The sequence below is a fragment of the Chaetomium tenue genome (genome assembly GCF_020726465.1).
Source record: "Chaetomium tenue strain MPI-SDFR-AT-0079 chromosome Unknown F5144scaffold_1, whole genome shotgun sequence".
Classification (NCBI taxonomy): Eukaryota; Fungi; Ascomycota; class Sordariomycetes; order Sordariales; family Chaetomiaceae; genus Chaetomium; species Chaetomium tenue.
In genome coordinates this window covers 2733172-2749650 of record NW_027117329.1, presented here as the reverse complement: position 1 = coordinate 2749650, position 16479 = coordinate 2733172, and the positions used below count along the sequence as shown (strand labels likewise).

The following is a 16479-nucleotide window of genomic DNA, read 5'->3' as shown; positions in this document are numbered from 1 at the left end:
TTGGCGGGGTATAAGAAGCATAAAAAGCAAGCAAGCAAGCATCGAACACCACAGTTGAAACCCAAAAAAAAGAAGAGGAGGGAGGGAAGAAATTAAAGAAAACGAGAGGGACTCAATCCCTAATTACCTCGCTGTGATGGAAAAAGAGTTTGGAAAAAAAAAGAGGCCCTGGTGGTATCATCCCTGACATCCATCCATCCATCGACCCATCAAGTCAAGCAATCCATAAAAAAGCACACCCACGACCCATTCAAATCAAAGCCGCTCGCTCGCTCGCTTGCTCGTTTGTCGCCGGGTAAAAACCTCCCGGCCAAATTCCGAGCGCCCGTTTCGTCCCGGGCGGCTAGGACTTATCCTTGCGCCAGACATGTTTCCGTCATTCCCTGATTGACTACCCACCTAGACGACTAGACGACTAGACGACTAGGCAAATTGGCCCAACTCGACCCAGACGCCCAAACTCCAAGCAAGGCAATCCAGAAGCCCGCCAAGTGTCGTTCGTCAAACCCCAGGGGTAACGTAACCCAGCAATGAATGGCCAAGTAACGCCAAACCGGCCCAACACGCCGAAAATAGCAATAGCAGCAACAACCCCTCTTGAAGTCCTGTTGAAGCCCGATACCACACCACACCACCACCACCCACCCCCCCAGCACATCACATCCCATCACCTCACCCACGCATCCGTCCGCGCCCTCGCCCTCCTCGAAAACCAGCGGGTCAGAAGGCCGCCCTACCCCCTCCACCTCGGCCTCGAATCCTTCTCCTTAGCGGCCGCCCGCGCCGCCACAGCAGCCGCAGCAGAGCTACTGCTGCTGTTGCTGCCCTTGCGCATAGCAAAGCGCGCGCCAGCCACGGCCTGCGGGCTCTCGCGGCCCGTGAGGCCGCCCCGCGGCGGTCTTGTGGTGGTGGTCGTCGCCGCAAAGTCGCTGCTCGTTCGCGGCTGGGGTAGGAGGCTTGTGCGGCGCGACGACGCGAGCGAGCTGGCGGGTCTGCGCGGGGTGGTGGCGGTGAGTGGGGAGAGGTCGATTGGTCGGGGGGGCTGGAGTGAGGCGCGCCTGTTGTTTGTGAGGGAGGCGGGTGCGGAAGGTTGGGAGGCGAGGCGGGGTCGGTTGAAGGTGTGGTGTTGTTGTTGTTGGGTGTCTGGTGGTGATGCGAGGCGTTCGCGGAAGGAGAGGAGGGGCCCGCTCTTGGAGGGGGTGTGCTCGGCAATGGGCGATGTAGAGGCCCCGCGGGAGAGGGGGGTGCGGAGGGTGGGGAGTTTGGATGTGGAGGACGGTGTTAAGCCGGAGTTGGAGCGGACTGGGGTGGGGGATCGCTTAGAATAAGGGCTCGGCGTGGTGAGGGTGAGGGGCTTGAAGTTGTGCCCTGTGCCAATGTCTGATGTGTTGGTAGAAGAGTTCCATTTCGGTCGGTTGGCCAAAGAAGAAGACGGCCGCGGTAGCCTGTTCGCGGTTGGCGTGGCCGAGCCTTCGCGAGATGGGACCGAGAGCGTCGACATCCTAGCGGCTACGGGTTTCCGGGACACTTGGCTATTCGGAGTAGGCAGTAACGACTGTCTGCGGTTACCAGGGGTAGCAAAGTGACCCAGGGCGCTTGCGGAGCGCGCCGGCGGAGCCTTGAGGTGAGTCGAGCTGCTGAGGCCCATGGAGGACATGATCACGGAAGAGGGAGGTGAACTCTGAGGCGTATCGTTGCCGCTCGCGAGAGTTGACATGTCGTTGGACAGCATGCTCGAGACGGAATCCCGTAGTTGCTGCCCCCTCCCGTCGGCGTGCAGCTCCTCGACCACGGCATCCGTGTCCGCTATGGCGTCCTTCAGGTCCTCCCACTTGGCCTGCATTTCGGTGTGCAGACGGAGAATCTCGCCGTTGACGGTCAACCGGTCCTTGACTCCCTTATCAATGATGGATAACACTCTCTCGATCGCCGGGCCGTAGTGCGTCTTCTTCGCCTCATAACTCTCCAGCTTCTTGCTCATGACGGGTTGGTTGGTTAGATGCATGCCAGTGTCGATGGCCTCGCGGAGCCTAGCCACGCTCCTCTCGACTGACTCATACATCTTTTGGGCCTGCCGTCCGGCGCCACGGAAAACAAGAACCCATCGGTCCTCACCCAGTTCCTTACGCAAGGATTCGGCGTCCTTCTCGAGCTTCTTGTAAGTCGAATCCAGCTCCGACCGTCGAACTTCTAGCTCTTCGCATGCCGTAGGAAATATGCTGTCGGCTCTGTTTTCAAAAACGGAGAGCCTCATGGGCAAGAAATCTAGCGAGGCTCTGAGGGGCTGCATCCTAGCAAACAGGGCTAGCAGGCTGGAATCGTCCTGGGAGATGCCGGTCGCGTTGGGCAAGGGCGAAGTAGGGCTGATGGGAAACACAGGCACACTGAAACGATTGTTGGCGGTTTGCAGCCGTGCGGGCGCTCGGGGCGTGTCCTCTACTATCGTTTCCAAGTCGCCAATGTCCATACTGGGATCGCCGGTTGGCACGCCCAGAATCGACTTGTGGCGTCGTTCTTCCATTTCGAAGACTAGCCTGGCAAGGTCGTCCATTTCGTTTTGAATGTCGCCGAGCACCATGTTCCACAACTCTTCCCACTCCATGGCAATCTCGACTTGTGCCTTGACGTTGTGCAGCGTCTTGCGCATCTTGCCCCACTCGGCGAGGATGGCCTCCATCTGGGCGACGGCTCTGCGGAGATCATCGGCCGCGACGTAGGCAATGTCCTCTCGGCACTGCAAGTCCTCAATAGCACCGACGTAAACCTTAATTAACTCCTCGAAGCGGATGATAGCGTTTTCGACCTCCTCAACGCCTTCGCGCCCGCCGGCAGCGGCCCATTCGACGTCGTCATCGCTCTCTAGGCCCCCTATCACTTCCGAAGCCTTGTATATCCAGCCCCGGATTTGCTCGGCAGCACCTATCAAGGCCTTCGTCGCGACCTGGGCTGTCGGGATGGCTGAAACCTTATTGCTCAGCGAGTCGGCATCCGGAAGCTGCAGTGACGTCAGCTGGGCAAGCTGGTTCGCGAACGAGGCTCGCGATAGCGTGTAAATGGACCCCGCCCTTTGGAGCCCCAGGGGGTTGAATGTGATGGAGTCGGTATTGAAGACGTCTCGTGTGGTTGGTGTGGTTGGATTTGTGGCGCGTCGTGTCAGTGGTGGCGTATCCTTGGGAAGGGGCGGAGGTGGGATCTCTGGTGTCTGGGGTGCCTGGGGAGGCCGGGTATCCCTCGCGATGTGTTCATCCCTTGTCTCGGGCTGGGCCTTGACTCCGTTTCCGTTTGTGTGGTCGGGAAGACGGTACTTGTTTGTGTCCATGTCCAGCGGTTCGGACGTGGCAATCTCTGGAAGAAGGTCGGGCTTCGTAACGGGAATGGTGAGCTCGGACACAGGCTCTTCGGGAACAGGTTCTTCGGGTTCCGTCCTCGTCTGCGACCTCTCCGACTTGAGGCTCGACCTCGATGAGATGCGGACGATGCCCTTCCAGGGGCGGCCCCGCCGCTCTACAACGGGTTGCGCGGAGCCGGCGATGTGCTCCTGATCGAGTCGTCTGAGAGCTTCTTCCGGGAGACGGCCGGGTTCTAGATAATTTGAGGGTGGTGGTGGGCTTGACTTGCGTGTTGTGCCGAAGCCCAGGGCCTTTAATCGCGCTGCGAGACCCGGCGAGGGTTTCCTTACGCGATGGGCGGGTGTCGAGGTGGGAGAGCTGCTGGCCGAGAGCTGGCGCGGCTGTTGCGGTTGCTGTTGTTGTGGGGGAGAGCTTTTTGGCGGGTCGCCAATGTGGCTGTTGCTAGTGTGGGCTGTGCTGGGTTGATGTTGTTCCTGTTGCTGTTTTTGCTGATCTGAGTCGAAAGCACCGAGATGCGCCAATTCGTCGGGAACTTCAGAGAAGGTTAACACGACGTCGTCATCGTTATTGCTCGTATTGAAGTCGACATTCTGGTTAACGGTTACTGCTATATCGGTGCCGGCGACAGCATGATCGGCAGCAGCAGCAGGATTGTCTTGGTTGTTGCCACTGCCTGGAGCAGCAGCAGCAGAAGCAGCAAGAGATGTCATTTAGTGGCTCGGGCTCTCTGGCTGCAGCGAGAGCTCGCCGATGGGTAAAACTGCACTGCAGGCCTGCCGCTGTGGTGGGATGACCGACTTGAGCCGACTTGCTGCTCAAACAAGCAGCCGGTCAGCTTTCAGTGGTCGGTGTTGCTGCTCCTAGCGGGCCGCCTGCCTCCTGTGGGCTTGGTTGCAGTCTTGCAGAGGGGCCCGGATGGGTCTTTCTCCATAAATCTGGGCAGGGACCTTCCTGGCTGCACGTCCGACTGGCTGCTTGTTTCGGTGGTCTGAGAATGATTGCGGTGCGCTCCAGTCAACGAGTGGCTGTTGGATGACCAGACGACATGGTGCAGGGCGGCGGGGTGGGTTTTGCTGTTGGCGATTGGGGAATAGAATCTTGCAGTGTCTGGGAGTGCGCAATGGTTTGCAGCAATTGGCGATGCGCACGAAAATCGACAGGCCAGCAGCTCTCAGGCGGGTAGCGAGATGAGGCCAAGAGGGTAATGAGCGTTATTGCCGATGCGCCGAAAAGTCAAGATGGAAGGAAGGGCAATTGGGAAGTGATGATGGGCAGGAGACTTTGTGATGGGGTTTGGCAGAAATCGCGGATTGACAAGGGCGGGCTGACGACCCTCGCAACGCCAAACTCTGCGCCGCAGTTAGGCCCTGGCAGCCAGAAGTCTCATGTGATCCGAGACAACATTTGAGTTGGGTAAGAAAAGGACAGGAGGACGAAGTGATGAAGCTTCCAAGTCTTACATGACTTGACTGTGTGGTTATTGGTTGAACTGTTTCGATATCGGCAGCCTGCATGCATGGACCTCCTAGTTTCTGGCCTCTGAGGTCCCACAGGAGGTTTCATTGAAATGGCTTCTTCAATTATCCCCGACATGGAGTTATGGACATGTCATACCGATTTGAGCAACGCCATGACCATGGGCTGGGCGGCATCTATCTGACCCGATTTCCCGATTTTCTGGTTGAAGTCTGCGTTTCCCATTCTGTCGGGTGTATGTGGACAGGGGGGGAGGATACTAAAAAAGACGGATTTCTGCGCCCGGTGACGGCAGTTGGCTAGTCAGGGCAGGGATCATTCTGGGTTCTTGGGAGTTCGTTCGTCCATGCAGCTACGCGCAAAAGACCTGACTGGTGAACATGCAATGCAGCTGGGCGGAGATGGAAGATTTCTGTCCAGTGGAAAAGAAAGGGGGGGAAATACACAAGAAACCGTTGAGAAAAGAAAGGGGGAAATGCAGGAGAGACAATTGGAGCAACCCTCCTCTCTCCGTTTGGACAGATTGTCGATGGGAGAAAGAGTCATGTGAAGATCCCGCCGAGCAGAGCAGCTCGATAGTCAGCCAGCCAGCCAGCCACGAGCAACCTGCTTGAAGAGCGTTGTTTAAATTTAGGCAGGGTAGGGTGCAGCAAGGGCCACATACGCACGTTCCCGTTCCCGAACCGTTTGCAGCATCGTTGCCGAAAAAGAGTCTCCAACGTCTGTTCCATGTTCATTCATTCATCCACCCATCCCATCCGCCCATCCGTTCGGAAGATCATGTTGCGGTCTCATGGCCGAATCTTCCAATACGACGCTCTGTAATGATGGCAGGGGTAGCAATGCCTCTGGCCAATCATTTGTGTTCAGCAAGTGAAGCTCTCGTCAACGCCAACGGAAAGGCACGCGGCCCCATTTCCCTCGGTTCCCTGGCCGTCTGGCACACCTGGTTCTCCCTGGTTCCTTTCGTGGTGAACGTGGGCATCAAAAATGGCAATGCTACCGAATGCCACGCGCCCTCCCCGCTCATGAATCGTGAACTTGTCAGGCCTCCCAGTCCTTCTCCCACGGCTTAGGATGTCCCAGACAGGCATTCCTCGCCGGTCTCTCCGGATCTGTGCAGGGTCTTTCCAAGGCTGCAAGGTTCCAATTGAGAGATTGCAAGATTGGGCTTGGGTGAACTCCACTTATCCCCTCGTCTGCCAAGCCTTTGCTTTCACGCGTTCGTGATACCCCACAGTCGGGCCATCGCGTCGGCCACCCGGTGCTTCTGGAACCATTTGCGTAATTGCTGGTCTCCACCCGAACCCCTGGCCAAGCCCATTCTTCAGTGCATCAACCCCGGGAAGTGTCCCGACACCCCCCCATCCGTCTCAGCAATTCTTCCGCCTGAAGTCATCCGATCCGATCTCCTTCTCCATACCTTCAACAGAGTACGAAGTAGGAGGCGATTTCTCCCTGCGCGCCATCTCTCTCTTTGCCTGCCCGAAACACCACCTCTCCGTTTTGCACCGGTTGTTTCAGTGCTGCAGCAGATCTCGAGAAAAGACGCAACGTAGCTTAGCTCTCGTCAGGCCCTGTTTTCCCTTGGAATCTTTGGGTTGGCTACTCTACCGTGTTGTCTTTACTGCCGCGTTTCACCTTGGCAGCTCCCGCCTCTGCAATCCCGGGCCGCTCTTGTTTACTTCGGTCCTCTCCACGGCCGTAGCAACCCAATCGTGCCTAAACAACCGAGGCGAGAACCATCGACGGAAAGGGACAGCAGCTCAAATCCGGCGTCAACATGGCTGCGTCGTCGAACCCCGCCATCTCACGGAGTGGCTCGCCTGCCCCAGACTCTGTGCCTCGACCAGCTCTTGGAGGCTACCCAAACCCCTCCCGCTGCCTCTCGACCGGCTCGAACATCTCGCATGGTTCTGCAACCACCGAAGCCTCCCACTTTCGGGAATCCCTCGGCAGTGATGGCTCTACCTTTTCCCGTCATTCGTCAGCGAGCTATCGCCTTTCCGACATCAGCGTCAACGGCGATCAGCTACGACCTCGGGATTCGACCTGCAGCGCGCCAGATACACCGAGGGGGAGGAGCCCAAGCAGGCGTCGGGGTTACATGCGGCCACAAGGCACTGACTTCGCCGCCAGCGCCCGGGCCCGGGAAAGTGTGCTCAGCCTGGGCAGCATCACCCATCTGCAATATTACTTCGCCCGGACTGGCTTGCTAGACGGCAAGGGAGGGCGGTTGGCTCGGAAGCGGGGCGACAAGGCCCACACGCTGGACCTGTCGTCGCTCGACCCCAGCGTGTTTCTCAACCCCAAGCAAGGCAGCGATCATGATTCGAGCTATGCGTCCATGGGGAGCAGCCCTGAGTTGACATCGCTTGCCGGCTTTGGCGCAATGGGGCTAGGCGCTGGCCCCATGGTCGAGTCGCCCGTCGATGAGTACCACCCAGATCCGCAAGACGAAGATTACTTCTCGGACGAATTGGAGATCGACCCGACTATGCCGCCGCCTACTACCAGTACCTACAACCACCGCGAAAAGCCGGTACCAAAGCCGCCATCGATCGCTGAGTTGAGGTCTGAGCTGACAAAGTCGCTCGACGTTGCCGAGCAGACCCTGCGGGAGTCTAAGAGCGGCAAAGTGCCCCCGGGGCTGACCATCCGTATCGAGTCAGCGGATGCTCAACCTGACAATGCCCGGCGGCCCTCAATCCCATCCGCGGGGTGGTACGAGATCCAGGGGATGAACATCCTCGACGTCATGACGCTCGCCATCAGGGCCGCCAAGATATACTACACCTCGCACGACCGACCCGATCGTCTCGATGCTATCAAGTCGGAGAAGGTTCTCCGCGGCGAGCTACTGACAGTCATGGATATCCTCAAGCGCATGGCAACTCGGGGTTTCGCCGGCGGCATGCGGGACGACGAGTTCCGCACCATGGATGGCTGGATCGTCGGTCTGCGTGCCATGCTGGTTAGCGAGGACGCTATGGAGGCCAAAGAAATCGCCGAGCGGTCGTCGTGGGCCTGGCTCAACCCGGAAGGTTGGGAAGGCCGCGAGTTTGAACGCGAAGAGGCGTTCATGCGGTCCATGCTCAAGGGCCCCGACCCGATTGAGAACATGCCCGTCCTCCCGGAATGGAAGCCCATTGACCGAACCCAACCCCTAGAATCGCAATCCCTCCCGACACCCTTCCTCGCGGCGCTATCCAACGGGCAACGCCTAGTCCAGTTACACAACTGCTCGGTCCGCAAATCCCACCGCCGCTTCGGCGCGATTCCTAACTTCTACGCCAACACTGAGAAGCCATACCGCGGCGCCGACAACCTGCGCTACTGGCTCAAGGCGGCCGAGCTTCGCTGGGAGGTGCTCCTCAAGGCCGATCCCCTCGGTCTGCAGTACAACAGCGGCCCGGAACTCTGGGTCGATTTCGAGGATGCCGTCCTCGAGTGGTGCCGCAAGGTGCGCGAGGAGATCACGGCCGAGTTGCAGGCGCAGGAGCCAATGTCGCCTGCGTAATAACCACGGCTGCAGCCTGCAGGCGGTGCGCAGACGAAGGGGATAGAAAGAGATCGTGTGGCTATTTACGACTGGAAAGATGTTATGACTTCTTTTCCTGGCTGCTGCCTTCAGCCGCTTGCTGGGCCCATTTTATTCATTTACCTTCCGCTTCTTTTGGATGGCCGAGCCTTACAGAATACTTCGCAACCCAACAACCCTTTCCAGTCACCCGGCTGCCTTTGACTTTGTTTACAACCCTTGTATTTGCACCATCCGCCCAACAGGCCTTTGCATTGCGCATTCTCTCAACAAACCAACGGTCTTCACAGCACGCCTCTCAACTCAAAGCAGCAGGGCAGCTCTTACAATGGAGGATTCTTTCACATTCATTTCTTCTCGTTCCTTTTCACTTTTTGGACACAGACTGCAGCGGTTTACTCAGTCAAACTCGCATCTCACCCTTACTTTATTTATTGACCTTCAGACTTAACCCCCATTTATTATTACCTTGTATTGTTTTTTACATATTGTTCGGACAAACCCCGTATATACACATCACTCAGAGATATACCCCCAGCATAACACCACGGAAAAAGGCGGCGTAATGGTTTTGATTTTTGGAGGGGGGTAATCGATACATTTTGGAAAGGAAGGGAAAGGAAGAGGAAGGAAATGGTTCTGGCCAGGAGGTTAGGATGGAAGGAGGGAGACTAGGAAGAGGGAGAGGCCATGGCCATGGGAATGAGGATGGAAGGGGAAATACCTATATATAAATTGAACATAACAGATCACCTGTCACTCACGCTGAAACCTGTGTTTCACTGGTCACAATAGCAATTGGTTAAATCTGTATATCTTGTGTATCGCCTCTGTCTCTGCAATTCTAATTCTAAGAATGCCGACGCCGATATCCCATGCTGATGCTTGATGCTGATGCGAAAAAAGTCCCGCGCCACGCTATCCCATGCCATGCTTCCTCATACCGCTTGCTTGTTTGCCCGCTGGTCCATTCGTCGATTAAAGCAGAGCGGAGTAGGGCGTAAGTCCTCGTTGACGGCCATATATATACAGTAGCCCATTCATTCATGACAATCGGTAATGTTGCCTCCTCTCCCCATGACCGTGGCCTCCCTTCCATTCAGAGCCTGGGCTCCTGTCCCCCCGCCTTCTTTTCCCTGAGGCAGTAACTAGTAGTAAACGAAGAGGAAAGAAACCAGACGCAACCCCCAAAAGAAAATCGCCCCAAACGCCGATTTGACCAGCACACCGCCCGCTGCCTTGACCAAATAAACTCCTTTTCATGATGCTGCCAGACCCCCCCTTCCTCTCTTTGTCTGTGCCTAAAACGCCGTGTAAATGTTTGTGAAGGGTATGTTGATGATGCCTGCCCGCTTGCCGATGCAAATTCTGAGGAATCGGATGCTGAGTTTATTAGGCGGAGGTTCGGAAGTCGGTGGGATCGGGAGAAAGGCCAGACCATGCCCAGGTGTCGGTCAGATCGCGAGGGTCGCACAAGGGAACTTGGGATGGCGACAGCGAATCGGACCGACATGTCGAGATCGGATCGCGGAACGCGAGATTCTCGATGGGATCACAGCCGGACATGGTATCGCGAGATGCCGGGAAAAAAAGAAAAAGGGAAAGAGACCAAAGAAACCCTTCGCGGGCCAAGCTCAGTACGGCATGTTGGGAATGCCGCCACCACCCCCACCGGACCCCCCAAAGCCGGAAGCCGGTCTGCCCCGCGAATTGGCCACCGAGGTGCTGCCGCTCCGCCCAAACTGTCGGCTGACCGACCCCCCGCGCTTGGTGACGCCGCCGCCCGTCGAGTTGGCGCGAGGAAAGGAACCGCGCGAAGGTCCCCCGCGGCCGCCCCTACCACCCCTTCCGCCCCGGCCTCGGACGGAGCTCGAGCGCCTGCCGCCGCGCCAGCGGGCGTTGGGGGTCCAGGTTTCGTCCTCGTTCTCCTCCGAGGCCCTGGCCGCCCTGTCGCTCTGCTTGAGCTCCTCGAAGCGCTTGTGCCACTGCTCGACAGCGGCGGTGCCAGCCTGGTCCGGTGACGGCGGCTGGTCACCACCGCCGGCGAAGTAGTGGGACGCCTCGAGGTCCTCGTCGTCCTCGCGGCCGTCGTCGTACTCCTCGGCCTCTTCCTCCTCCTCGGCAGGCGGCTGGGCCTCCTCGCGGCGCTGGGAGCGCGAACCACGGCCTTGGCGGCCGCCGTAGTCCTCGTCGTCGCTGATGAGGTCGACGACCTCGCGCTTCTTCTGCCGCTTCGGCGCAATCTCGGCCGCGGAGAAGGGCGACGAGGCTCCCTGGCCCATCATGTCCTGGTATCGGCGGCGAAACTGCTGGACGAGGGTGGCGAACTTAGCGCCGTATAAGTCCACCTTGGACTTGTCAACTCCGCGGATGGTGTACATCTGGGCGACGGTCATCGTCCACCGGATGGCCATCTCCCGGTACTGCTGCTCGGTGAAGAGCGCCCGGCGGAGCCCGTGCTTGTTTCGGAGGCTTTCCTCCATCTCGTACGCCCGCTCGACGAACGCCTGGACGACGTCCTGGTGGATTTCGTCCAGGCCCGCCTCGTCTAGCCGCGGGTCGCGCGAGATGGGAGGTCCCAACTCGTCCAGCGTCTGCTGCCGGCCCGGGGCCGGAGGGCGTTGGGGGAAGGCGGGGGGGTCGAAGAAGGCCGCTTCGGCTTCCTCGTCGGAAACCACAAAGTCGTCCCGCTCGTAGCCGTTCGCGTGCAGGTCGCGGCCCGCGTCGCCTTCGTCGCCCTCGTCGCCCGTGTCGTCCGCATCAACTTCGTCGCCCTCATCTCCCTCGTCCACGGGTGTCGGCACAACGGATCTGCCGTTCCATTTTCTCGACAGCCCGGAGATGGGCGACGAGATATTTGTGGACGGCGGGGGTCCTCTCCCCCGTGCGCCGCCAAGGGTATCCGGGGGCGACTGGTTGGCTTTGGCGCCACGCCCTCTCTTTTTCACTGGCGGCGGGGCCAAATCCGGCCTCCTCACTTCCAAACGCAACCGTCGTCCCTTCTTAAGGTATTCTTGGGCCAGCGCGTCCAGCTACCATAACGTTAGCCTAACTAGGCCCGATACACACCAAAAAGAAAAAAATAAAAATAAAAGCGGTGGCGACGGTGTGAGTGCTTACCTTGTAGTTGGTGACGGGGATGCCGTTGCTCACACATGTCTCCTGGTGGTCTTTTAAGGCGCCCTCGGCGTGGAGAGCCATGGCGACCCGCTGCACCTCGTAGTTCTTCATTCCTTTGCAGACCGAAAAGCCAGGGATGTGCTGGTGCTTCCCAACATTTTTGCTCGCCGTCACGACCTCGACCAGCTTGCCCAAAGTGATCTGCCCTTGGGACTGGATGGCCGTGAGAAGAGCCACAGCGCACTCGGTAAAGTCTTCAAGAACGGGCTCCCCGCTTGTTAGCCCGGCGACGCAATTGTCGCACATGCTGCCGCACTCGGTCGCATTGAAAGCCTCGTCAAAGTATCGGAGGATTTGAACCCGGCGACAAGCGTAGGAGCTCTCGCAGTACGACACCATGCGATTGATCATGGCATGTTGTCGCTCCTTCTCCGCGGGCTGCTTGTCCCTATCTTCGTTCACCATTCGCCTCAGGGTGGGGATGTCGCTGTAGGCAAAGTAAAGGTAGCAGTCCGAAGGGTTCCCATCCCGGCCCGCGCGTCCAGTTTCTTGATAGTAACCCTCCAAGCTCTTGGGCATATTCTGATGGATGACAAACCGAACATCTGGCTTGTCGATACCCATGCCAAAAGCAATCGTGGCGACGACCACATGGACCTCACCCGCCTGCCACTTCTCCTGAACTTCGACCTTGGCCTCGGGGTCCATCTGGGCGTGATAATAGCGAGCCTTTATGTTATGCTTAGTCACGAGCGCAGTCGCCGTACCCTCAGCGGATTTGCGGGACAGACAGTAGACGATGCCGCACTGCCCGGGATATTTCGTGGTGATGAGTTTGCCCATGCCCCCAATAAAACGCGCGGCCTTGGGAATGACTTCGTAGTAAAGGTTCGGGCGGTTAAAGCTCTGCGTAAAGATCTCACAGTTCTCCATGCTGAGATTGTGCTTCACATCGGCCATGACGTTCTTGGTAGCGGTCGCCGTCAACGCCATGGCTGGGACGCCAGGGAAGGCGGCTCGGAACGTCCCTAGGGCCTTATAGTCGGGCCGAAAGTCGTGCCCCCAGTGGCTCACACAATGGGCCTCGTCGATGACGATGCGGGCTAGTTTGCCCTTGTCATAGAGGGTTTGAATACCCTTTTTGAAAGCAGGGCTGTTGGTGATCATTTCGGGCGTGACATAGAGCAGCTGGACATGATGCTCCGGGTTAGGCTGGTGGAAAGCGCCTAGAATGTGGTTGCGGAGTGCGTTGTTGATGGTCCCGTTGAAAGTTGCAGCGAGGATGTTGAGGCGGGTAAGATGGGCCACCTGATCGTTCATCAAACTAAGCAGTGGGGATACGACAAGCGTGACGCCACGAGTTTTGCCCGAGTTGACCAGGGCTGGGAGTTGGTAGCAGAGCGACTTGCCGCCTCCAGTCGGCATCAGAACAAAGGCGTCTTTACCGGCCAGGGTAGCGTTGATGGCCTCGAGTTGGTTAGGGCGAAATGCCGACATTCGGAACCGATCTTTCAGAACTCGGCGGACATCGGAGGACCAAGGGAATCTCATCAACTCGGCGTTAATAGACGCCTTAGCTTGTTGAGGGCGCATGAGCGGGGCAGTCGCCCGTTTCCGTGGTGGCGGCAGCGCAGCATTCCCCGATGACTCGGATAGTTCAGTGCGAACGGGATATGCAGCCGTGGCGGATGTGGACTGTTGCTGCTGCTGCTGCAGCTCAAAGCTGTTTGCGGCTGCCAACATTTCCTCGTCGTCGCTGTAGTCGTCAAACTGGTCAGAAGCAGACGCCTTCATATTCTTGCCAGGCGTTCTGGTCGGCTTGGTGGGCATTGGCCTCGGCAGAAAATCGGCGGCAGGGCTCGAAAACGGGGAAGAGTCTCGCAAGTCCATGTGGTCCTCGTTGATGGCATTCCCAAAATCGTCATCATCCAATATCTCTATGCAGGTCCGATCATCCGTGTTGTCTGTGCGCGGGTTGCTAGGTCTGGCCGAGCCGTGTGCCTGGGAGAAAGATGGGAGCGAGGGCAGGGTAGCCGTGTTCACGAGTGTGGTGCCTGCTGTCTCCTGGGTTCGGCTCTGCGATAGCTGTTGGGTTCGGTTCTGCGATGGTTGTTGGGTCTGGAGCACCACCTGGGAGTTGTATTCCGGGATGTCGGCACCCCTTTTCGACAAGGCTGCCGGGCCGAGCTTGTGAGACGGCTGTGTGGCAAACACAACAGGAATGACCGGTGAACCAGGGGCTGCGATGGAGTCATTCGGATCCTTGAGAAAATCCAGGTCATCAATGCCCACGGCGACGAGTTGGCTGAGAAGTTCCGTCTCCTTGGCCTCGATCTCCCCTGACAATACGTCCAGCTGAGCCTCATCGTCCATGGTGTCGAGGCCGTCGGCAAATGCATTGCCAAGCTCTACCAACAATTCCTCCCTCTTGTTGCTGAGCTCCATATAGTTTTCGTGCTCGGCTTTGATGGCGTCCAAAGCCTTTCGCTTCTGCACCAACGCGTTCCGAGCATCCCGCACCCGTGCTCGGTCTTCCCTCGGCGCGTTCTCGCGGAGACAGTTGGTGTATGCCTCCTTATTTCTCTGCAGCTGGTCATCAAAGAAAATGATCTTGGTGTCCAATACAGATGGGCGCTCAAGAAATAGATGAAATAGGTGCTTATTCCGTCCGAGGTTGGAATCGCGCGAGCCTTGCGAATCTTGTTTGGGTAGGGTATCTTGGGATGGCATGGCCTCATCAGACCGGACTTCTTCAACAGGATCGCTAGACGGTTCCCCCATGTCCTTTTCTTGGATAGCGGTAGCGGGAGAAAGATCCCCAGACTGCGGCGGCACTTCGGGCGGAGCCTCGTGGGTGGGAGCCGGTGTTTCGATCTCCATGTGCTGGTCCTCGTCGGGGGGTTGATGGCTGCCAGCCGGGTCAGGGCTGCTTCGGTTGTCATCCATGGGTGGTTGGTGCATCAACGATATGACCAGGTCGTCCTCCGAGTCCAAAACGATATCACCCCTTGTCTTGGGCTTCTTGTTGGTTTGGGTGAAGGGTGTAAGCCCCACCTCAATGGATTCGTCATGGTTGGGACTGGGCGACGAGGGTGTCTTGCGTTTCCGGCTGGATGTGACACAATCCGGCAATGTCTCGACGGTTATGGACGGAGAGCTGTCCAAAGCGTCGTCAGGCGAAACCGAGCCCACCGCTTCAATGCACCTGTCCGCATCCCAACTCATGCTGCTGGGCGGTTCCATGCCGACCACATCCGCATCGTTACCCTGGGAGGCCAATCTCGTCGCAGCCTGTGGGCAAGGGCTGTCTGCCACCACGGGGACGGATTTCGCCCGACGTTTGGCGACAGACCGGAGAACGGACGAGGGGGGGACAAGGTCATCGATATCCGGGTATTCATCGTCTTGGCTGGGCAGGTCCAGCTTGATAGCCATGCCCGACGTCTGGGGCATGTCGTCCATCCTCAACCTCTTCGCGCGACTGGACACAGGCTCGGGGCGTTCAGCAAAATCCTCACGCCACAACCTTTTTTCCTCGCCAAATTCCAAGACTGAACTAGAGCCGTCTTGGTTGTCAAAGTCGGTTAAATCCAGAGGGTCCGAAAAAATATCATCGTCGAGGTCGACGAAACCAATTGACTGGGTTGCTGGGCGGGCGTCGCGAAGGCCACCAGCATCCGGGATCGGGGAAAGCAATTCTTTTCGTGACCGAAGCGTGGTGGAGGGCGATGCGTGAGCGAGCGATGCCGAATACGCGCGTTGCAAAGGGCCAATTGGGGTTGTGCCGGTGGTGGGTGCCGGGGTAGGCAAAGGTTGCTGCTTGCTAATTGAAGTTGGGTATTTGGAAGTATTGTTCGAAGAGGAATAATCCAAGCCCTTTGCCTTCACGGGCGCCTTGTCAGTGTTGCGCAAACCAGCCGGGGGTTGGGCGTTGTGCGCGAGGGTGGAAGAGCGCTGCGTGGTTGTGGGAAGCGAAGGAGGAAGAGAATTGGAGGGGAAGGCAGAATTTATAGGCCGGCGAGGTGCGGCGGAAAACGGAGGCCGATGGGAGTTCGAAGTTGAGATGGAATCCGTAGACTGGGTTTTGGTGGTGGCAGAAAGAGGTGGGTGAGAGCCAAAATTCGAGGTCGAATTTAAAGGGTTTGAGGTAGCCGCGGAATCCCTAGTCCCTCGTTGCGTGGTGCTATGGGGAGGTGGACGAGAGTTGGCGGTGGAGGTAGAATTTGTAGGCCGCCGCGAGACGGGAGGAAGCGGCGGGGGGTGAGAGCTTGAAGCGGAGGCCGAAGCGGAAGTGGCGACGGGGGGTTTCGCGGACGAGTTCGTAGAGGTCGAGGTAGAAGCTAAATGATTGGCGAGATGGGCTGCCCGGTTTGGCTGGGAATCCAAGTTAGGAGTCGAAGATGCGACAGAAGTTGGGACAGAAGAAGGGGCATGGCTGAGCGAATCTGAGGCCGCGGGCAGTTGCGGCGCCGTAGGTGGTGATCGCTTTATGGTGTTTAGCAGCCAGCCCAGATGCTCCCCCAAGTTGTTGCGGGTCATGAGGCCGAATTGAGACAATTGTCCCAGATCCGAGCCATGCGCATCCGTACCTCAAGATTCCGGCGGAATCCTAGTTAACGAGCAGATGAAGTTGGTTGAACAGCACCCAGATGAAGCTGTATGTTTGGTTTTTTGTGGGGACGATTCACGAGAAATAGCGGGACGCGTCGTTCAGAGACTCGACGCGCCGTCAGCTGTTCTGGTGCCTCTGTGCCTGTAAGTGGGGTACATAGGTACCGAGCTACGGGTGCAGGGATCTAGGTGGGGCGGCAGTCTGGACCAGATGGACAAGCGGCAGGAGCCGACAATACATTCCCGACATCCAATGGTGAAAAGTAAAAATAGGTAGGTGTTGAACCTCAACAATAGCAACAATAGCAGGGAACATCAACTCTCCGCGTGGCAGAGGAAATGGTTGGTCCATCTCATATACCCTGCAGGATAATACTGGAA

At 57.8% G+C, this 16479-nt stretch overlaps 3 protein-coding genes across 3 annotated transcripts; 1 reads left to right on the top strand and 2 right to left on the bottom strand.

The window, feature by feature from the left end:
• Positions 1-733: 733 nt before the first annotated feature.
• Positions 734-4060, bottom strand: F5144DRAFT_543232 (cortical protein KAR9-domain-containing protein; the record flags this gene model as incomplete). Its single annotated transcript, XM_066787230.1, has 1 exon — positions 734-4060. One exon carries the CDS (start codon positions 4058-4060, stop codon positions 734-736), a length of 3327 nt encoding a protein of 1108 aa, XP_066648432.1.
• A 2195-nt stretch (positions 4061-6255) lies between these two features.
• On the top strand, positions 6256-8426 carry F5144DRAFT_35406 (uncharacterized protein). The gene has a single exon (XM_066784333.1). The coding sequence runs from the start codon at positions 6610-6612 to the stop codon at positions 8344-8346; it is 1737 nt and encodes a 578-aa protein (XP_066648431.1). The 5' UTR covers positions 6256-6609; the 3' UTR covers positions 8347-8426.
• A 1307-nt stretch (positions 8427-9733) lies between these two features.
• On the bottom strand, positions 9734-16152 carry F5144DRAFT_35403 (uncharacterized protein). The gene is made up of 2 exons (XM_066784332.1): positions 11488-16152; positions 9734-11399 (listed from the first exon to the last, which is right to left on the bottom strand). The coding sequence occupies exons 1-2, from the start codon at positions 16024-16026 to the stop codon at positions 10002-10004; spliced, it is 5937 nt and encodes a 1978-aa protein (XP_066648430.1). The 5' UTR covers positions 16027-16152; the 3' UTR covers positions 9734-10001.
• Between the last annotated feature and the right edge of the window lie 327 nt (positions 16153-16479).

What these genes read in the sequence shown, in the direction of transcription:
- F5144DRAFT_35406 (XM_066784333.1), top strand. Translation starts at nt 6,610, where the DNA reads ATGGCTGCGTCGTCGAACCCCGCCATCTCACGGAGTGGCTCGCCTGCC.
- F5144DRAFT_35403 (XM_066784332.1), bottom strand. Translation starts at nt 16,026, where the DNA reads ATGACCCGCAACAACTTGGGGGAGCATCTGGGCTGGCTGCTAAACACC. An exon ending in TCCCCGTCACCAACTACAAG is followed by an intron (nt 11,400 to 11,487) that starts GTAAGCACTCAC and finishes ACGTTATGGTAG; the next exon opens with CTGGACGCGCTGGCCCAAGA.